We start from the raw sequence: 23,078 nt of genomic DNA, 5'->3' as shown, positions 1-23,078 counted from the left end.
AGGAGGGCTGGCTGGAAAAAATTCCTGGTAAAGTTTGAGGGTGAAAAAAAACAAAAACGTTTGCATTCACCCATGCAGCTCATCTTGTGAACTTCAGGAAGTTTTCAGGAGTTTAGTGCTGGTGTGAATGCATCATTACATTACAAAATGTTCTGACCATGTTTGGTCACTTTAGAAACATAAATATTGGCCATAATTCAACATAACGATGTGTGCACCAACACTACCAGTGACAGTGGCACCAGAACATGAGTTTTCTGTCTTGCTGTGGGACTGTCCTCCCTTCCCCTCTCTGTAACCCCCCCCCCCCCCCCCCCCCCCCCCCCTCCCCCTGTGTCTCTTTCAGCTCTGTGTTTTGGCAGCAGCGCTCCTCCTGCATCACAAAGCCCGTACTCTCAGCTTGTCCCATTGTGTTGCGAACATCGCAGGTAATGATTAACACAAACACACAACAATGGGAGCTTCAGCACACCATCAGAATCATAGTCTTAAAGTCTGGACGAAGAGACAAAAAGCATGCGTTGGTTTCAAAAAAGATGCAGAAACTTGCTACGTGTAAACAATTAATCCTTTCAGACACCTTTGGTATGTTACTTTATTAACCGGTCTGGAGATTTTTCTGTATGTTTCATTTTTTTTTACTTATTATAGTATTTCACGTCGAAGCTGCAATTCTTTTTATTGGGGTTTACAGTAAAGTTTGAGATTTCTTAAAAAGATACACTCAGTAACTTTTGTGTAAAAGTAAAATAAGAATGTTTTACCGCTCCAATTTCTGTCCTGTCATCAATAGAGAAGCTGGTTAGCATGTGTAGCAAGAAGTATAAAACAAGGGAAACATCTTATGGAACAATATCTGCCAACTCTTTGTTGCACGCTAACCTGGAACTAAACTAAAAGGTCGATTTTATTAGCTTTAAATTCTTGAAGTTTAAATTAAGATTAACTATTGTTGATGTTCAGAGAGTTCGTTCTCTCATCATTTCAGAGAGAAGCGTTCACGAAACGGTCAGAAATTTAAATGTAAATGGGAACTGATGTTTCCAAAGTGTGTCCCTGCTGTGACGTAGACTAATGAGCGACCAGCCACACCTCACATACCTCCTGACCTTTATTCCACCTCACTTTCCCTCCTCACACTCACACACACACACACACACACACATTCACCCCAATGATTATCTTTTACCCCAACATCGCCCCTCCTCCTCCTCAATCTGTTATCAGTTGTCAGGCACCAACCAGCCCTGGTATTCCCCATTAGCATTAACATCAGTATGCAGCTGGCTATCAATGCTATCTGGACCTGAGGGCGGCGGGAGGGTCCGAGGGATCCCACATATCTCTGATGTCATCAGATAAAGATGTGGGATGGAGGGTCTGGTCCTGGTCGAGGGGAGCGGTCTCACATAAAGGTTTTTGATTTTATCTCAAAGAGTTTGAGATGTAGCTACAGGAGAGGAGAACTTAAACTCAGGGGTCATGTGACAATGAGTCAGGACATTGTATTGTTTGTTTGAACTGTGCAGCAAGATGCTACTTGAAACACAGCTTGGAAACAAGCTACCCTGGTCCAATGGCCCCGCAACTATTTAAATGTTTCAAGCCTGACTGGCTGCTCATCAGATTAAGAAGATTTTTGTGGTGTTTCTCTCCCTCAACAGCCTTTGGTTAGCAACAGTTTAAGACTACTGATTATCTCTTAATGACAAATTATGGCCAAAATTTAAAAACTTGTCACCACTCAAACTATTAAATGTAAAATGTGTAGTTGGGATCTTAGGCAGAACTAAACACAACACAACGACAGCTGCAGTTGCAACAACACAGAAACTACATATATTGAACATAGTCAACTGGTTTGTCTCAATAATCTGCACAATAGCACACAGAGGGTTTTGTCCCATGTTATCCTCAATGAAAACTCATTTAATGTATTCACTTGTATTTCGCCACACTGACTTTACTCTTTTTCTTCTTCTTCGGTCATTTCATGGTCGATAGTAACCAGTGTTAATATGGATGAACTACCCTACTATACCCTCCACTCCAATATTGGAAACAATTATCAATAGAGATTTGACTTTTAAACGCAACATTTATTTTTCCGAAACACATTTGCAACCCACTGAAAATGTCCCTGTGACTCACCTTCAGGTCCTGAGTGATCAGGCGTCGCCTCACGTCACACGGCGAAGACTACAGCCGACGGCCGCTTAAGCATTTCTCTGTCTGCTGATTCTATGTCAAGTGTCTCTGAACAGCTTGCAGACGTGTGAAGATCTTGCATGTTACATGGAAATCTAATATGGTCTCTGCTAGAGTTTTTATTGTTTTTTTTCATTTGACAGCTTCACACTCTTAGCACAAGTTCCCTCGACTTATACAACTTTCAGATGATTCTTGTGAATCATTGTTAGCACGTAGCAGCCAATCAGAGGGACCTCTTCATAGTCATAGTCTGTCATTTGGAGCTTGAGTTGATGGTAAACAGACTAATTTGGCACCTAAAAAACACACTGCATTTACTTTCAATGATCAGTTTAAGGGAGCCTCAATGGGCTTTGTATAAAAGGTGTCTGTGTCAAGCAATTGAGGTGGCTACAGTCCCACCTGTGTCCAATTAGCACAACAACACGGCACAATAACATTAACACTGCTGCCCCCTCCCAAAACACAGGTAATCTATTAGCCTAAACACACACACACAAAAGACACACAAACACACAAGACACACAAGCACGTACATGTAAGACTATTTTCTGATTCCAATTCAGGGAAAAACCTGGTGAAATCTGGGCTCCTCTGTCCTGCTGTTTGAGTGCAAACAGACAGTCCATCTCTCACACACATAAATTGAAACACACTCACATGCATGTTCAGGTATGGCACAAACATAATAACAAGCGAAGCAGTCAACCTTGTAGCGCCGGCTGGCATTAGCACAGCTCTTATCTACTTTATGACTTCCACTCTGCCTCGTTTATTTGTGTACTTTGACTTTCGCTGTAAAGCGCTGTCTGACCCCAAGTAGCGCTCTGCGGTGTCAAAGGTGAAATCTGGAATTTATTTCAACACATACATTTCAGCTGAATGCACTCATACTGGAGCCACTCGAGGAGTTTGACCTACAGATAAAAGTCAATCGAGGGTGCAGTTTTTTTCAAATCTGTTTTTGTGATTTATTTGGATATTTTCGTCTTTGAGCGTCTTGTTGGCTCACTTGCCCAAAGCAGGTATCATGTAACCATGTTTGAATCCGGGCCAGGACCTTTGTAGCTTGTGATTGCCCTTTCTCTCCCCAGCACTTCCTGTCTATCTTCACAGTAAAAACTGTCCAGCAGAGGAAAAACAATAATCCGAAAGGGTTCCCAAGAGGCTGGAACGAATTTACTGCTGGAGTTTAACAACTGGTTGAATGTAAAGCAACTATGGTAGTCAAACTTTTCTATACTTCCTTTATAACATTCCTTAAGGGGACACAATCTACCTTACATCAATAGTATATTGTTTGTTAATTAAATAGTGTATTGTTTGAGAAGTACAGGGACTTTTCAAAAATGTTATTTATTTTACTATTCTATTCGGGTTTTACTTTTTTTGATTTCTGTATTGCTGCCACGCCGAATTTCTCCCTTTGGAATCAATAATGTAATATTTAATGTTATCTAAACTTTGAAATACACCACAGATCTGATGTGATACTTTTTTTAAAAACCTACGATGAGTTTAAAAAGGGAGAGAGCAGGCTTTCTTCAGACTGCCGCCCAAATCTGATCAGAATCCGATCAAACTGACTGTCCACATTAAAATTGTAAGCAACCAGATCAGATCTGACCGTCCATATTGACGTGGTCTGATCCACATTGATTTCTATGGTAACAGGTAATGCCCAGCAAAAACAACAGCAAAATTAATGACGGAAGTGTGATTATCTGATGCAAACAATCTTGTGGAGCAGTCTGTCTGTTTTGATTCTTTCTGGATTTTTTTCACTGACCGAAGTTAACTTCTGGCCTGCCGGATCGACGTCGTTGTTATTTTTCAATGGTGTCGTGTTGAAAGTGACGCAGAAAAGACATTGAAGCGACCGAGATGTTCACATTGATCATCGGATCTGTAGGAATCAGATTTGAATCCACCTCCATATGTGGTTTGAATCAGATTTGGAAAAATCAGATCTCATCTTTTTGTGTTCAGACTGGCAAATAATCAAACCACAATTTGGATGTGCTGAAAATCCGATTTGGAGGTGCAGTGTGAACAAGGCCATAGTCATCTCAAGTCTTCAAATGCGGCGGCTTGGCAACTAAATTTGGTGATGGTTAAAGAAAAACATTTATTTGTTGTGCAGTATCTTAAATGAGAGCTTAACTTTTGTTTCACATAAGACTTGAATCCACGTTACTTGGGCCACAATCCATTGGTGTTGGTCTGTTTGTCTTAAATGGATGCAGATGAGTTTACAGAGTTCTTTGCATTTGGCTGTGATGCATTCATTCATCCATTCTCTATGCAGCTTTTTCCGTTGAGAGTCGCTCAGGCTGGAGCCAATCCCAGCTGTCATTAGGCAAGAGGCAGGGTACACCATGGACTGTTCACTATCACTGGGCTGACATATAGAGAGAGACAACCAGCCACGCTCCCATTCACACCTACAGGCCATTTAGAGTCACCAATCAACCTAATGAGCTTGTCTTTGGACCGTGAGAGGAAGCCGGGGAACCCAGAGGATCCCATGCATGCACAAGGAGAAAAAAACTCCACACAGATTTGTTCAATTCAATTCATTCATTTGCCATGGAACATGCATTTCAAATGCATTGTATGGACTTTGTCACACAAATCAATGAAGTTACAAGCAAAGAAAGCAAGAAAGAACTATTCATTACTTGGACTTTTCTTCCGTCTTTATTTTAAGAAAAGAGCAAAATGTCATAAATCTTCATGGTGAGATTTTAACTTTTCTAACACTCCCCACTCTGAATGCTAGAAAGTGATGTATGAGCCAACTGATTGGAGGAAGAAAGGGAAAAGTTAATAAGTGTTTTCAGGTAATCTTGTGTTCACATTTTTATCACTTTGTCATCATCAGGTGTTTTCTTTATCTTCCGCTGTATGCTGATCTCTCACAGCTGCAGAAAACAGATTCCTCTCCTACATTTCAAAAGTTTGCTCTCATAAAAAAAAAGTTCCTCTTGTGAATTAAAACCCAAATACATTTTTCTCTGTGATCTGGAAAAGTAATCCTCTGCTCCAACATTAAGCCTCATTGTGTTAAACTGATAATAAAACAGCGCTGATCTTGATTCTCTGCTGCATGCAGCTAATGGGATTATGGGGTCTTGTTCTCATACTGATGCAATTAAAACGTGGAGGCAATTCACAGCCTTTACTCAGTGGAGCATCTTAATTGAATGCGTCTCCTAAAGAGGCCTTAACGCTCTGTTTGCATAGAGGACAATTAAGCTGCAATAAATTATGAGGTGTGATAAAGACAAAGCACAAACAGTTTTCATAACGTGATTTATGAGGATATTCTGGCACGCGTAAGGATATTTTGATAATTGACGTAAAAGTTTGTTTTTTATTTTCGATTTTAGGACAAGTTTAACACGATGTGGAGAAAGGGAGAAGGTGGGTTGTTTTTATTTGCCAGCTCTTTGGAGAGATAGGGGGTAGTTTTTTGTGAGGGGGTAACAGAAGCGCACCCCTCCCCTCTCTCTTCCCTCCTCCTCTGCTCCCCTGGCCGCTCTCAGACCATTGTTGTTGTGACTGCCGGCCGGAGAGGAGCAGTAGTGCTGTACGAGAGCTGCTGTGAGAAGGACGCAGTCTCCCTCTCTCTCTTTACTGTGGAAGAGAAACGGACTGAGGAGGCTGAGCTCCGTATTTCAGCGGCAGATTTCACTGGGATAAACTCACAGAGGGGACAAGATCTGAGAAGAGTGCTGCGTAAAGACGCGCGGAAACACTTAACCAAGTCTAAACAGCCAAACCAAGACGGGACTCCAAACTCCGAGACACGTTTTCCCAGCCCGTCTTAATCTCTCTTTCTCTCACCAAGTCGGATCTTTGAAGCATATTTCAAAGCAAGAAAGGACTTATTTGTCACGCAAAATCCTCATTTTGCCCTCGTGTTTTGCGGTTCTTACTCTACATGGATTTTACTCTGTGAGCAGCCGGTTACAGTGGACTTTGCCCAGCGGGATCACACAGCTCCTTCCACCGGTCACCAGGAGAGAGGGAGCCCGGCAGCTGTCGTTCATGTTCCAAGGGGCTGTTTTTGATGGATTTATAAGCTTCGTTTTCACCTGATCTGAGACTGCTTTGGAAAAAGGATACAGAGGAGATCTTAAAGCTCCAAATGAGGCTTTCAATATTCGCTCGCTCAGACCGGGAGAAGGAGTGATTTCTCCTCTCATCTCTGCGGCGACAGACCGGGAGGAAAGGTTGGTGAAAACAGACTGAGACAGCTGGAGAGTTATTGTTTCATTCATTTTCTGCAGGGTGCATGATTGGTTTAGATTGTGACACGAAATCTACTTTAGGAAGCCTCCGATTTAATCGCTGAAAGTCTTTGTTCCATTATTGTGTGTTTTCAGAGATAGTCTTCAAAGTAGAGAGTAATCCTTAAAACACTCCAGCACCAAGAACGATTTATTTGCATTGTAAAGCAGTGATTTAATCCATGATTTGACAATTAAATCAGGAAATCCAACAGCGACACATAACAGAAGTTTATGAACCTTCCGTATCTACTTGTGAGGAGGAAAGTGTGTTTGTGTCGATCAGACTGGAGTTTGAACTGAACCAGACTACAGATCACATGTATTCCCATATTATATTATAAAGGGAGCATTTTTCTAAGTTAGCACTTTCTTTCTTTACCTGCATAAACATAGTAAACTGACACAGTGCATGATGACAAGTGTAAGAATAGTCTTAATGTTAGGAGAAGTGGGAAAAAAAACATTTAAAGCTACGTTTTGTTCATATTGAGGATTTGTGGAGTTATCAGACCAATCCATCGAGTTGATCGACTGATCACATGTGCAGACACTGTGACCATTCAAGCCAGTATAAATCTATACATTCATATTAACAAGTCATACGTTTTTTTGTTGAGCTCTGAAGTCCATTCATCCACCACAAGGAATGTTTAGGACGAACATTGCACTTGACTGAGTTATAAAGTGGGATTTATGTGACAGGACTTCGCAGTTAATCGTAGAATAAAGTCTTTCACAGAGACGTCCTGAGCTGAGCTGTGCGGCACAAATATCAGCGCTCGAGATAAATACAGTAGTGTGCAAGTGGAATCGGCAGCAGAAAGTTTTTTTTTCCAGTCCTTAATAGAGCAAGAATACGTTTCATTCAGCAGGCAGGTTCTTTAAACGGTGTGTGTGTGTGTGTGTGTGTGTGTGGGCGCGGCCTGCATGCATGGAGCGCACACACCGGGGTCTGGCGCCTGGGCGCAGTTGGCTCGACTCGAAGCAGAAAAATCACCGCATTGTGCCTTTAGTGTTCTTGTTGGCTTTCCTTGTTTATAGTTTAGTCTGCACATTTAAAGTATTACAACAAGGTTCCAGTCATTTTTATTTCCTGTTTACATATCTATACATCATTTTGAGGGATAATAGCAACCCAAATGTGTTGTCACATTGGAAGTGTTTGAGACACCTCAGAACATACTTCTGCAAGTTGCTAACGTTTTGTGCTGACTTTCTCCTTTACCTCTTGTGGTTTAAAAACATACTTCATAAGCTGTGCATTGAGAAATCAGTCACATGTTATTAGAGCTAAGTTTTATAAGAGATGATACTCGACAGAAAACAGTCAAGTATCTTGTGTGATGGTTCAAATATTGACTCAAAATAAACTAGGATTTTCTGCTGTTATTGTGGTCAAATAAAGTGTAAATCTTTAAAAGTGTCGCACGGTTTGTCTTATAAATCACACACTTGAAGACAGTATTAGGAAACTGTTATGGTCTTCCTAAATATTTAAAAAAGACAGGTATCATATCTAGCAATGAAACCCTCAATGTTGAAACACGTGTGCAGTGTAGAGTTATATCAGGATATAAAATACAAAGATTTAAGGTATCACATGAGACAAAGTCAGTCCTGCTTTTGCTGACATTTCTCTCTGACAGCTTCTTTTCTCTTCGACCGCCATGGGCCGTGAGAACATCCTTTCTTCTTTTTATGTTTTCAGACACACGAGGAGAATTACAAATAAACCCAATCTTGCATCTTGTTGTGTTTTTCCACCTCCTGTCTTGAACCTCATCAGCTGCGAGTCGACTCTTGCTGCTGCTCCTCTAGATTCTGTAGCTTCCCGGCAAGTTTCAAGTGTTTTTCTAGTGAGGGCCCATTATCCCGGGGCCAGACTGAGCACCATCCATTGACAAACAACAGGCGGTAACAGCCCTGCTCCTTATTCATGACGCAGGAGAGCCTGGACAATGTAAGGCGGACGAGCGGGACAGTTAGCAGGACATCTGCTGACGAATACAGCTGCTCACAGTCAAAACAAGATCTCTCACTGTTTGGCTGAGTGTAGCTTGTACTGTCTGACACCTGGTTTAAAACTGAACAGAAGAGTTAGCTTCTTTAGAGGCTCCAAAGCTTAAAGAATGAGATTTCTGATCAACTGATAACCGTCTCCCTTTTGTGTTCTTTTTTTTTTTTGTCTCTGCAGGATCCAGTTTTAGGGACTTTGTGGGTTTCTGGAGTTTCCAATGCCAGGGACCAGAGTGTGAGGCCAATTCCAGGCTTCAAATATATATTTAGACTGTTAAATCAGAGCATCGCATCAAGAAGATGGGAAGGGTCTGCACCTTCTGCGTTCTCCTGCTGTGCATAATGAACAGAGTCTCTGCCAGGGCCATCGAGGAAGGAAAACATAAAGGTAAGATCACAAAAAGCCCTTAAGCAGAGACAAATCACATCAGTTTCCGATTCTTTCCCTACAGGGAATTGTGTTATGTAAAAGAAATAAGTCTGGTTGGAAGGTTTGCTAGTGTAAACCACAGACTTTTGTGGAAATCTGATCTGTTAAGGTTACAATCAGACCACTTTCCCTTGTTAGAAAGTGTCAGTTTCTTGGCAGCCGCGGCCAGGGAGGAAGTCAAGGTGACAGGAAAAATGACAGAGAGGCTGAAGTCAAGGTTTGGATGGAGGGAGGAAGGGGGAAGAGAAAAAAAAGCCCTCTGTGTTTTTGCTGCCGTAAACTGCGCTACCTGATCCGTCCGAGGCCCTGAGGCTCGGAAGTGTAAATCTGCCTGGCTGCGTGCCAGCTGTAGAGGAAGAGGAGGGAGGGAGGGAGTCAAGGGGCTTTTTCATTCATGCTTTACAGACAGAAGCCAATGCAAAAGAGTCAGACATTGTCGGCTTTGAGTTCCATAAATATATTTCCACTTCAAAAAGCTGTATCAGGAAAAAGGGGATCAAAAGAGTGATCAGCCATAAATGACAAACTCTCATATTTAACCTTTTTCTAAATCAGTTTTTATCTCAAATTAAAGAAGATGGTTGACATTTTAGTGTAGATTGATGAAAGGCAAAGTGGATCGTTTCCCCTGAAGGCACACAGTACAGACGCTGTCTCCTCACTGTCCCCGCGGCCCCACTTTGTACTGCAGGACCCAGCGAGTTTAGACAACAATGTGCAGGAAGGCAGGCCCAGTGAAACATCTAAGGTTTATATACATGACAGAAAAGTAAAGAGACAAACCACGACTGATCATGGAAAGATCTTTGGGTTGTAAAACATGCAGGTTGCAGCTGTGAAAATGAAGCTTTTTATCTTTGTGCTGGGGAGTTTTAGTTTCCCTACCAAATCATTGCCTTCAGGAACCGAGTCAAATTTGAATTTTTTTGTTCAATTACTCGAGGTCAAACTTGAAAGAATTCTTTCAGTCTTTGAATTCTCTGCTGAAAAATTTTCAATGCAGAACCATGTTTATGAGTCTGAGTCAAATAAAGTCAGGCCTCAGTCTCCACAAGCATTTTTAGGTCCCAGTGTAAGACATCATCATCAGTAAGCTCAGTAAACTGCCTTTTTCTCTCTCTCTCTCTCTCTCTCTCTCTCTCTCTCTCTCTCTCTCTCTCTCTCTCTCTCTCTCTCTCTCTCTCTCTATATATATATATATATATATATATATATATAAAAAACAAATGACCCTATATTTTACACAACTGTTTCAATGATTATCAGTCCTCATGCACTTTGTGTCATGTCCCTAATCTGATCAAACACGGAGAGGGAAAAAAATCACATCGTTTTTGAGATATAAATATACTTCTAGCGTTACTAACCACAGGCTGCTAAATGCAGTGATCTGACTTGTCCAATGTTTTTCTTTTCCTCTTTCAGGAAGCATATTTTAAGTTCTGTTTTCTGCCACATCATTACAGAGTATGTGAACGCTTCATGGTGGCTTAGTCCGCACTGTGCCGTCCACTGCTCTTCAAACAGACAAAGTAAACATAGAAACAAATGTACAATACAAAAACAGGAGAGGACACATATAGAGCAAGACTTAAAAGGATGGTTGGCAGCTTACATCCTTGTGATGAAGTCTTTTTAATTGTGCCCCACCACAGTGAGCTGTTTGCAACATAAAGAAGAACAAAGTGTCCCAAAGAATGCCGTCTTTTGCTTTGGTCTCTGTGCACAATAAGTGGGTTGGCATATTTTTTGGAGTGCATCTGCTGGTCAGGCCGAATGTTCAGACCAGAGCCGCCTGTGGACAGAGTTTGACCTCTGAGCGGCAAACCTCTTAACTGTTGTTTGAACACATAATGAATGGATGCTAACAAATGTAGCGTCCGTTCATTAAATGCAATCATTTACTGTAATAAGCATGAGCAGAAACATTTACTTCTTTTTAGCAAATCAGTCACAGCTGAAAACGTTCTTGAATCCTGAGGTCAGAAACAACGATGGGACACAAGGTCCAAACTAAAAGTCTGCTTCCTCCATTTACTGGACAGGAAATATCTTGAAATGAACTTATATTTAATTAGGCTAATTAGCCTTTTTGGTACATTTTTATATCAATGCAGCGCTGTTACACTCTATTGTGACCTGTGCCTCAAAGGAGACTTTCCAGTAGTTTCTAAAGAACCCTTTATAAAAGTCCTCATGTAGGCCTACTTCTACATTACACTGTGTTTACTCCATCCATAGCTGTCTTATTAATGCTGACAAGGTTGAACTGTACTTTTTGGAGGTCTGTTCTGCTCAAAGGCCTCTTCTTTGTCCGTACTGGTTTCCACCGAGGGCTCCTCTGCCCACCGGACCAGGAGGCCGGCCGGCTGACTGGATGTTTGGCTCGAGCTTCTGAGCGGTTTGTTTGTGTTGTGTTTTGTTTGCCCCCTCGCCTCTGGGTGACAATTCACACTCCGTTGTGAGTTCAACTCCCGGGCACCGTCCCTGTCTCTGCAAGTTCATTAGCGTGGCTTTAAGTTTGTGTGTGTGTGTGGTTAACTGCTGGCTATTAGTTTTACTGCTTTCAAATTTGCCCCTTTAGAGGAAAATCTATGGCTTATTGTTATCTTGTAATCCTCATAATTTAGGAGACAAAGTAGTCTTTCAATCAAAACAGACCAAATAATGATCCTGTTCATCATAAAAACAACCATAAATGCAGTCTTTTATTTGTTGCTGCTCCGACAAATCACTGCTTTTGATTTTCCTCTTACAAAGTAGTTAGAGTGTATTTGCTCCTGAAGCGTCACCTCTACATGTACTCTGGGCGATTAGAAGAAATGGCAACACTTCACTTGGAAAAGAAAACAGATTGCCTTTTCACTAAGCGCTTGCAGGAAGCAATCAGACAGAAAATTGCTCTGGAAAATTGCTCGTTCTGAGTGACTGAGCAGAGAGCGGGGTTCCTGTCCAAGGCGCATATATGTTCGGACAAGTGAGTGGGCGAGCACATAAATGGGCAAGTGACCCCATGAATGGATGGCACTGTGGCTGATGGTGACACGATAGTTACTGGGTTATCAGGGCACTCTATCTGCAGGTCCTGGTGGCATTAAATGACAGCGGTTGTTCAGGAACATTGTGTACTTCTGTAGCAGCACCTTTCAGGGGTAAACAGAGACCTCACTGTGTCTTCACTTTTTTTTGCCTTGCCAAAAGGAAAACTGGTCTAGAAAAGAAAAAAAACAAGAACTCAAGAAAAGTTGAAGAACGCAAGGAGTTGTTTATCATTTAAAGTTTAAAATCAACCATGACAAATAAGTCTAAAACTCTGATTAGACATTTGGGTAATGGCACCACAGTACCTAAACATCCTTTTTATCTATGCATACTTTTTCCATCTAGATCTTCGTGTCTCCAGGCCTCTAATTGCACCAGGTTACCCTGAAAACATGACAGCAGTGGTGGGTGGTCAGGCTAAACTGGTGTGTAAAATTCACAAACCAGCTTCCACTAAGGTGCAGTGGTTGAAGACAGAGGCCAGCAAAATGGGGCAAATCCAAGGAGGACAGCCTCACCTGAAAGCTCTGACGGTGAGAACTGATCACATTACAGATTCAGATACTTTATGTCTGTCTTCATAATACCATAAAGGTGTTAAAACAATTTGTCCTTGATGCAGCCTCTGCAGAGCAATGCGTCAAAGCTGAACACTCTGCATCTGTCCAACATCACCGTGGAGGATGCAGGAGAGTACATCTGCATGGCTGAGAACACCCATGGGGGGCAGACAGTGCAGGCCATGCAGTCTGCATGGCTGGAGGTTCTTCCTGGTGAGACTTTTTAGGCATTACATACAATGTTGGTACCATTCAAATGTATCTAAAGGGAAGCTTCAACAAAGAGTCCCGTGTCACATTTCATACGCACACTTCTGCAACACATTATCCCCCTTATTTTTCTGATCATACCTTTTTCCTCCACAGGAACAATAATTTCTAGAACTGTGGACATGGCTGCTGCTGACATCCCCCCAGGTACAGTAGCTCTCTGTTAATGCTGGAATAAGACGTGTTGAAATGTTTGAGCATTTCATTTTTATTGAATTTTGAAAACTACATTGTCACTGTTAAACCACAAAGTGGTGAAGTGGCTACACTATGAGTGTTTGAAATATCCTGAAAATGGAGGATACCAGAGGTTAAGCTGTTAGCTAGTTACATCGAAGGAAAGCGCTGTAAACTGATGATGGTGGTATGGCAGCCATCTGTGCGGGATTCAATGCGTGCTTCCTTCTCCACAGCCCGGAATGAACTTCTCTCCTCCGAACGCTCACTTAGATCTTCAGTGAACCTTCACCGCCCCTCAGATTTACTCTCCGTCCACTGTCACGCTGCAACATGTTCATTAGCTTCAGTCTCTCTCGATGTTTCTTTTCTTCTTCTTTTGGGAGTGTAAGGAGGAGGAGGGTGTATGTGAGGAGGGTTTGGATCTGTTCGGCCTCCTGGTCTCTATGGTAATTTCATTGTGTGCACAGGGGTTGGGGGTAGGAGAAAGGGGTTGAAAAGCTAAAAGCTACAGCTAAGTGTATGCTACTGGATTAAGAGCAGAGATGAAGAAATGACCTGCTGACTATATTGGGGAAATGTTTAAAAGACCAAAGGAAAGCCAAGAAGACAAATAAATACAGTGTGATACAGAAAGATGATAAAAAAAGAGGTGCACTGAATAACTCCCCCCATGGCAGCATGCTAACACTTTGTTTGCATTTGTTCTTTGGCTCAAACAGATGTTCTTGAGGACCTGAGTGAAGACACCACAGAGCATCTTCTGTTAGAGCCTGGAAACGTCCTGAAGCTTCGCTGCGACATGAGCACGCGGCCCGGCATGGCGGTCAACTGGTACAAAGAAGGAGGCCGGGTTGTGCCCACGCCACGGATCCAGATCCGCGGCGCCATCATGGAGATCACAGACGTCACGTACGAGGATTCAGGAGTCTACGTTTGTGTTCTCAGGGGATCCAAGGAGCCTGTGAGAAACTTTACCATCACTGTGGCAGGTAAAGACACTTTACCTGGTAATCTGCTGTTGTTTCAATGCCTTAAGATTTGTCCTTTCTGGAGCACAGTGCGTCTGTATGAAGTTTATTTTGTGCTTAAATCTTTATTTAGCAAATTGGCTAAGATCGCTAAATGTTTGCTTAATATTTAACTGGTTTATTGGTCAACAGAGAGCTTATAGCCAACAGTTATGTATGTTATTTGTTTGTTAGAAGATCTTACATTCTATAAAGTAAACACTTGCTTCTTTCTTGGTCTTAATCGAAAGAAAATTCTCCTCATATTGCCCTTACTTGTCATATTTTCAGACTCATTGGGGTCGGGAGACGATGATGAGGATGACGGCTTAGACGACTCATCAGCTGAGATTGAAAACGACCAGGTCTACTTCTCCAGAGGTGAGTTTTTATCTGCTGAGTAGCTGCAACCTTTAAGTTCTTCTCCACCTTCTGTCTTTATCCGAGCACTCTGACTAAAGGCTTTATGTGCCCGGTCCTCACAGGTCCTTACTGGACACACACCCAACGTATGGAGAAGAAGCTGTACGCTGTTCCTGCTGGAAACACGGTGAAGTTCCGTTGCCCAGCCATGGGAAGCCCAATGCCAAGCATTCGCTGGCTCAAAAATGGACGAGAATTTCGAGGGGAGCACCGCATCGGTGGCATCAAGGTGAGCGTTTGAGAAGTTTGGTGTCTTTAGGGTATAAAGTAACAGAGAATTTGTTAAGTGATTTTCTGTCCATGCTAATATTATTTTGTGTTCCCTTGTTCAGCTGAGACACCAGCACTGGAGCCTTGTGATGGAGAGCGTTGTGCCTTCAGACAGAGGGAATTACACCTGTATGGTGGAGAACAAGTATGGCTCCATTGCTCACAGCTACGTCCTCGATGTCCTCGGTAAGAGACTGACTCAAAGCTTTAATTTGAAAGCTCTGTGTGAGAGTATTCAAGGCAGAAATAGTAACAGATAGTGGTCAGGCATTCTCTTGTTACCTTCAATCAAAGGCCATTGGAGGAGAAAGCTATAGAGGGGGTTAGCAGAAGGTGACAAGGGCGCCTAGTGTCGGCTGTTGCGAGCAGGATGTGGACGGTCAGGCATCCACACCACTTTTCTAACTGACCTGTGACAGGAGATCGAGGAGGACTGCGGTTTGTTTGTTCCTTTGTTCTCTTCCAGTCCATCACGGGGTCAGTTTCCGTCCTCATTGATAGAAGGAGAAGACTAACGAGACAGTTAACGAGATCAGAGAGCGAGAGTAAGCACAGATCAAAGAGACCCGGCGACCAGCTGACAAAGAGACATGTTAATAGAACCAATTTTTATCCCGAAAGACAGTTCCTGTAAAACACGTTGTACAGCAGTTGACAGCAACATTTGCTCTGTATTTCTAGATGATTGTGTAAAAAGCAGTCATGGCTGGCAGTAGCCTGTATCTCCAGTCTCTTCTGTATCTGTGTCCTGCTCCATAGACCCCTGATGAGAGGGGTATTTTCTGAGGCTCCATGCTTGGCAGATCAGTTAAATCTCCTCCTCCATGTCCCCGAATCACCTTTGAACTATTGCCCTGAGAGGAGGAAAAGCCTTTAAGCTCTGATGAGTGTCTCTAGAGTTTAATGCTATCTTTCATCTTTAACTACTCTGCTAAACCCCCTTTCTGATTTTTTCCCTATTTAGAGCGTTCCCCACACAGGCCCATATTGCAGGCTGGTCTGCCAGCAAACACAACAGCAGTGGTGGGCAGTGATGTCCAGTTCCACTGTAAGGTCTACAGCGACGCCCAGCCTCACATTCAGTGGCTCAAACACATAGAAAGGAATGGCAGTCGCTACGGTCATGACGGGACGCCCTACGTTCAGGTCCTCAAGGTTGGTACTTTATAAAAGTTGTTTGCAGACAAGTTAATTAATTTGTCTCCGTTTGCCAAAAAGCCATATGCACTAAGCATACGTTCTCCAAAGATAGTCACTAACTCTCAAACTACTAAAGGCTCCAGTGTAGATCTCAAGAAGTTGATATGAAGATTTATGAGTGTTATTTATGATGTTGCTTTTCATCCTTATCTTGTAGACTGGGAGTCTGAACATGTCAGAGGTGGAGGTGCTCTACTTGTCCAAAGTAGCCATGGAAGATGCTGGAGAGTACACCTGTCTGGCTGGGAATTCAATTGGATTTGCTCACCAGTCTGCTTGGCTCACTGTTATCTCAGGTAAATAATTATTCCACTTAACATTTTGGAAGAAATGAGTGCATCATCTGCATACAGGTGTTGTTGCGTAATACATGAAGCGACACATGGTTCATATTTGTTGCACAACAAGAGTTTAAGTAAGTAATATCTTGGTTTTGGTACACTTATTATTGTCTAATAATCTCTCCTCCTCTACCTGTAGAAGAGGAAGCAGCAGATGCCATGGACACCATGGAAACCAAGTACACCGACATCATCATCTACGCCTGTGGGTTCCTGGCTCTGATCATGGCCATTGTCATCGTGGTGTTGTGTCGAATGCAGGTCCACCCGAGGAGAGAGCCGTTTGATGCCCTCCCTGTTCAGAAGCTCTCTAAGTTTCCTCTTCGTAGACAGGTACAGGGCGCAATGCATCATGGGAACTTCTGTATATTACATAGGTTATTAGTCTAACAGCTGCTTTGGAAAGTAATGAACTTGTGCATGTTTGTTCCGATGGGCTGATAACTTCACTTTATTTTTCCACTTTCTTATTTCAGTACTCCGTGGAGTCCAACTCATCAGGGAAGTCCAGTGCGTCTCTGATGAGGGTAGCTCGCCTGTCATCCAGCTGCTCACCTATGCTGGCGGGAGTCATGGAGTTTGAATTACCCTATGACCCAGATTGGGAGTTTCCAAGGGAGAAGTAAGTTATCTGCAAGTCAGAGCGTATACTTCGGTTGTCATTGACGCAGATTTTATGAAGACATTGAAGGTGATATGTTTAAAAATACAAGCAGTGTTTATGTTAAAGTTTCTCCCATTGAAAAGAGACTTAGTTTGGCCTCTTGGACCCAGTCCCATTTAATCATTGTAGCTCTTGCATCATGAAGGGACCAAAAAAAGAAACAGAAGCCCACAGCCCATTTTTGGCTCTCCCCAACCTATGTTTTAAGAAACCAGAGCCCTAAATTATGGATTTCAACAGTTTTAATTTGAGCATACTTATTTTTGCTAACTTTTTCTGTTTCTCTCTCTCTCTAGTTTGACTTTGGGTAAACCTCTAGGAGAAGGCTGCTTCGGTCAGGTGGTCAGAGCTGAGGCTTACGGCATCAACAAGGACTGTACGGATCAGCCCACCACAGTGGCGGTTAAGATGCTCAAAGGTAGGAAAGTCGTGAAGAACCAAGAATACTTCTAGGGATGAGCTAGAGTCTGAGATCTGTTTAGAAGAGCATTGTTATCTAAATAAAAAAATCATTTTTGGTTCAGATGACGCCACAGACAAAGATCTGGCAGACCTGATCTCGGAGATGGAGCTGATGAAAGTGATGGACAAACATAAGAACATCATCAACCTACTTGGAGTCTGCACACAGGATGGTACGTTTCTTAACTATAACTTCACATTTTGTGTTTTTAGATTCTGGTAAAGAGATCAGACGTGCTCAGGTCAAGTCAGTTAATTTAAATTGATAGTTTACTTGGCAGTGAAGCCAATGATTTGACCATTGATTACAGGTTATCTCCCTCCTTGTAAATGCTAATTATGACACACACCCGAATTGTGGAGAGAAAACAATGCCTTTCTTTTAATCTTCTACCTCCCAAACCTTCTTTTATCCTGAATCTCAACAAAACCAACCTAATTTTGTGAGTGTTTCAACTTTGGTGGTCCCAAGCCTCCGAGCTATATCGACAATAGAAACAACCCTGGTCCTTCATCCTGTTTGTGCTTCCCCCCTCAGGCCCTCTGTATGTGCTGGTGGAGTACGCCTCCAAAGGCAGTCTGAGGGAGTACCTGCGAGCCCGCCGACCCCCAGGCATGGACTACACCTTTGATGTGACGAAGGTGCCTGAAGAGCAGCTCACCTTCAAAGACCTTCTGTCCTGTGCCTACCAGGTCGCCAGAGGGATGGAGTACCTGGCTTCAAAGAGGGTACGTTCACTTTCAACAGAGGAAATAACATGGAGTAGAAGAAGAAGCATGAGAGACGCTCAGGGGTTATGTGTTGGTTGTAAACTGTTGGATGGATGTAAAAAAACATTAGGAAGCTTTAAGGCCGTGCATGATGTTATGTTAGCTGTCCTTTATTAATATTACTGGAAGAATAAATAAAGACTTTTCCTTTTATTTGTGGAATTTATTATGGTTTTTTTTTGGCTTCTTATCACTAAATTGATTAATCAATTTACAGTTGATGGAGTATACACTTATACAGTATGTATTTAACAGTAAGTTGTTGTTTTAAAAACTGATACAGCAGAAACTTTCCACATGCTGGTATGAACCAAAAGAACTTAAATTTCATAAACATCAAACTTTTTCAAGTTTATGGTTTTGGGTGCTCTTAAGAAATTTCTCGAGCGCTTCAGCCTTCCATGAACCTCAGATGTATCTGCATTCCTTTGGCAAGAAGTGCAGCCACAAAATGAAAGTCTGAAAGTGAAATGCTAAACATTTGTAGAGTTTTTGAGCTGTATAAATACAAATGTTTATACTCCATGGGATTTTGTGATTGGGATTGAGCTCTTATATTTATGTGTTGGCCTTCGTTTCAGAGAGGTCATCATGGAAGCACTTTTCGATCCTGTCTCTCCTTGTGTTTGTCCCTTTCCTTTTTCTTTCTTCCCATTCCCATCGCCAGTGTTTCCAGTCCTTTTTATTTCCCCAGCTTGCACTCGGTGTCAGTGTGCCCCTTATCAACATGGCTCTCTTTGTCTGCCAGCCGGTGTCTCAGACAGGCATTCCTGAACAGAGAGCTGCAGCAGCTTCAGTCCTGTTTACTCTTCTCCACCCATCCATCTGTCCGTCCCTCCGTCTCAGGGCTTTGTCCTCTTTAACGCAGCCATAAATCTGTTAGCAGGAAAGCAGCAGAGCCGTCGTCTGGGTGTAGGCATCAGGTTTCTGGCTCTGCAGCCTCCGAAGAATGCAGGAGTCTGAATCTAACCCTCCATTATGGGGAGACCCACAAACCAATCCTGGTTCATTTCGCACGTCCCCACAAATCCCACGTCTATTTTGAATGAAAACCCAAATAAACTTAATGACATCCATTCAATGTGGGCAAACAGAGCCTTTTTTTCCCCCTCCTGGAGGCTTGTTTTTTCTTCAAACTCCCGGCTCTCTATATAAAGACATTTTAATTTTGTTGCGTTCACTATAATGAGGCTCTGTGTGTTGACTTTAGACTCCTGAGTCTTCTCATTTTTTTGGAGAAAATCTACCATGAATCATTTCTACCTCCCCCATCATGACCTCTCCAAACCACGGCCTGGGACAGACAAGAAAATGTTGTCTCACAAGTAAAAGGGCTTTTCATAAATGTCAAACCTTTGATTGTAGGGTTTAGTTGGACCTTTTTGTTTGTACAGGAATGTCAATTATACGTCTAAGTGGAATGTAAAAAAAAAAGAAAGAAAGAAAAACACAAGCAATAAAATCAGACGACTCATCAAGTAGACGTTAAACCTTTAAGCTGTTCTACCACCAACATTAAAACATTATGCTCATCTTCTAATCTGCAGACGCAGATTACTTTGGGGTTTGTCAGTCTTTAATTCTCTCTCTTCTCTCTCTGCAGTGCATTCACAGAGATTTGGCAGCCAGAAATGTTCTGGTGACGGAGGACAATGTGATGAAGATCGCTGACTTTGGCCTGGCCAGAGGAGTCCACCAGATCGACTACTACAAGAAAACCACCAACGTGAGTGTTACTTTGTGGCAGGGGGTTTTCAGGAATCACGTCTCACGCCTGTAACTGTGGCTCCACAGCAGTTCAAACAAACGCCTCTTAACTTTTTACCATCATTGAGAAGCCAACATGTTTGACCGTGTAAATATTTGTAAAAAGGCTTCAGCAAACCCTTGAAAAACTCGTCATCACAGACACATTTGTCAAGGATCCAAATGCCAGAAATTCCCAATCTTTGTAAAGCCTACTCAAGTCTAGTCTGAACTCAAGTAGATTTTAATTTTAATCAAAAAGAAGATCAAGACATCAAGGAGAGGACATCTGATCCCTCTTTAATGGCTTGAACATTTCCCCTCAGGGATCAATAAGGTATCATGTTCATATCATTTAATCAAAGAATCTGAGTGTCTTCATGTTCAGATGTGCCTGTCTGGCTCCTTTTACAGCTTTAAAACCCCTCAAGACAGATGTCTGATGTTTGCCTCTGATTGGCAGCAGGCTTAATGAGACTTAATTAGAAAAGAGAAGGAAAGAATAAAAAGGAGGGAGGGAGAAATGTGCGAGCACGGAGCGACACAGAGTGGTTTACAGCCAGACAGAAAGAAGTGAGCTGCTGTGGTTAAAGAAGGCGGAGCTCTAAACGTGTTTGTGTTCGCTCTGCAGGGACGACTGCCCGTGAAGTGGATGGCACCAGAGGCTTTGTTCGACAGAGTCTACACACACCAGAGCGATGTGTAAGTCTAACTTCACGTATGCAAAATCACAAATGGAAAACATACAATGCAGCAGAGACAAAAGTAAAAAAAAAAAAAAATGCATTAAACAAAAATGGCTTTCCTCTTTTTCGACCTTGCTCAGGTGGTCATTTGGGGTCTTGATGTGGGAGATCTTCACACTGGGCGGTTCCCCGTACCCAGGTATCCCCGTCGAGGAGCTCTTCAAGCTGCTGAAAGAAGGACACCGCATGGACAAACCCTCCAACTGCACACATGAACTGTAAGCAGGACATCGTCTTCTCACTAGCCTGTTTTTCTGAGTGTCTCATAGTTTAGTTTATATACAAATTTTGTGCAATATGGGAATTATATTGTATCTTTTTCAGGGAATCATAAATAAACTCAACCCACCACATCACTGAGAATGACTGAATGACACCATTTACTGTCAAAAGAAGATAAAAAAATGTTGACTGTTGTTCTTGTTGTATTTTTTAGCTACATGATGATGCGTGAGTGCTGGCACGCTGTGCCCACCCAGAGACCCACCTTCAAACTGCTGGTGGAGGACCTGGACCGAGTGCTGCTTTCCATCTCTGACGAGGTGAGTTTCCAAAGCACACACACATGCACACACACGCTAACATAATGCAGTTATAACAATGTACACACGTACTTCCTCCTTCCTGTCACAATCTGCGGTCCAGATGTCTTCGGAGCGTTAGAGTGAATGTGCACAGAGCAGAATCGGGGGCTTATAAACTCCACATCACATGAAAAAAACAGGGCAAACAAAAAGCTGAAATTTCTCTCTGGATAAACTATAGCTTGAAGATAATTGAACATGTACATATTGTTTTATGTATCCATGAATCTATGTTTGAACCGCCCCGATCAAAACAGTTGTTTTCCAAAACTGTGGTGGTCTACAGCTGACATGATGCATGTTCTCCACATCTGGACAACATTTGAGGAACACCGTGTTCATAAGCGGCTTCAAAACGTGCCAAATACCTTTTCCTTTTGCAGCCGATTTAACAAACATTTCCCTGTGTTTTTCTCCGTCTTCTTCTTCTTCTGTTGTTGCAAACTGTTTAATTTCTCTAATCTCTGAACTTCCTGTCTCCCTCTCAGTACCTGGACCTGTCGACACCCTTCGAGCAGTACTCCCCGTCATGTGAGGACACGTCAAGCTCCTGCTCCTCCGACAACGACTCTGTTTTTACCCATGATGCCTTGTCCACAGACCCCTGCCTCCTGGGCTACCAGGACGTGCGCTCTCGGATAGACATGAAGGCTGCGCTCCGATAGACTAACGACTGAAGGCACACACACGCACGCACACACACACACACACACACACATTTACAAACATAAGCTCAACAAAACAAACAGGAAACACTTCTTTGGGTTTTTATGTAACATCCACCGGCAGCCGTGTTCAAGGTCCATCGCTACATTTTGAAAGTTTATCAGGACCGTCATTATGGCTCCAGACGAAGCCCGGAGATGTGTGTGTTTACACACAAACACACGGACACACATGAAGACGGAGCGCCGAGGCTGGCGGGCTTCATCACAGGTCAAAGGTTTGATGAAAGACGTTTATTGCGTGCAGAAGAACGAGCAGAAGGAAAGAGGACAAACACATTGTGGTACTTTGGACTATGAGCTCTGGCACTGTGCCCATGAACAGCTGTAATGTTGGAAAACTGTGGCACTCAAAACACAACAGAAGAGACCCTGGTCCTTAAACGCCTCACAAGATGGATGAACAATGATCTCGACCCAAAACCAGGGTGCGAAAACCTCGCTGATAAAGACATTTTAACAAGAAAAAAAGATTTATTTTGCTATGATAAAACAGAAGAAACGGATTGTTAAATATAAATCTCTTTATATAAGATTATTTTACTTTTGTGAAGCTTATTTAAAAAGAAAACAGTCTTAAATCTCAGGATCTCTTGTGCTAAGAAGTTGCTGTATCTGCAGCGAAGTGCCTGAATTTACGATTTCCTGTGAATATATTAGAATATCTAAATATTGTATGTACATATCAACGACATAAAGACGATTGCCTTTTATAAATTATTCTGAATGACACAAAAGTGAAGGTTATTGAAGGCGAAAAAGGAGAGAGGAATTTAATCAAGTCTTTCAAGTGCCAAACCTGTCCTGACTGTCACACTGTCATCATGTTCGAGTTTCATTCCAAAATGTCGACGCGCTCAGTCGAGACAAACATTCGTAACTAAGAGTGAACACCCTCTTCAGTTTAGGCTAACCCGCACTGTGGTCCAACTAGAGTCACAAACTCACAAAAAAAAGGGTAGATATCAGCAACATTACAAAAAAAAATGTAATCTTGAGTTTGGACCAACTGATCAAAACAAAATCTTATTTTCCACTGGCAACCCAAACCATAAACGTATGTGGTCAGCTATTACCTTTTAGGCTTCAACTTTTAACTCTGACATTTTGGAATGAAACTCTGAATTCGCCA

General features: G+C 42.4%; 1 protein-coding gene across 1 annotated transcript; it reads left to right on the top strand.

Moving 5' to 3' along the window:
- The first annotated feature begins 5,785 nt into the window (after window positions 1-5,785).
- Window positions 5,786-22,683, top strand: fgfr4 (fibroblast growth factor receptor 4). The gene is made up of 21 exons (XM_079356011.1): window positions 5,786-6,449; window positions 8,704-8,913; window positions 12,343-12,530; window positions 12,620-12,770; window positions 12,924-12,974; window positions 13,727-13,996; window positions 14,306-14,395; window positions 14,500-14,666; window positions 14,770-14,893; window positions 15,672-15,862; window positions 16,065-16,203; window positions 16,388-16,581; window positions 16,725-16,870; window positions 17,209-17,330; window positions 17,437-17,547; window positions 17,913-18,103; window positions 19,749-19,871; window positions 20,523-20,593; window positions 20,718-20,855; window positions 21,074-21,179; window positions 21,710-22,683. The coding sequence occupies exons 2-21, from the start codon at window positions 8,826-8,828 to the stop codon at window positions 21,884-21,886; spliced, it is 2,838 nt and encodes a 945-aa protein (XP_079212137.1). The 5' UTR covers window positions 5,786-6,449; window positions 8,704-8,825; the 3' UTR covers window positions 21,887-22,683.
- Window positions 22,684-23,078: the final 395 nt, after the last annotated feature.

Source organism: Symphodus melops, assembly GCF_947650265.1.
Source record: "Symphodus melops genome assembly, chromosome: 11".
In the NCBI taxonomy this organism is placed as follows: domain Eukaryota; kingdom Metazoa; phylum Chordata; class Actinopteri; order Labriformes; family Labridae; genus Symphodus; species Symphodus melops.
Note: the sequence above shows the minus strand (reverse complement) of the source record. Positions and strands in the feature narration are given on the sequence as shown.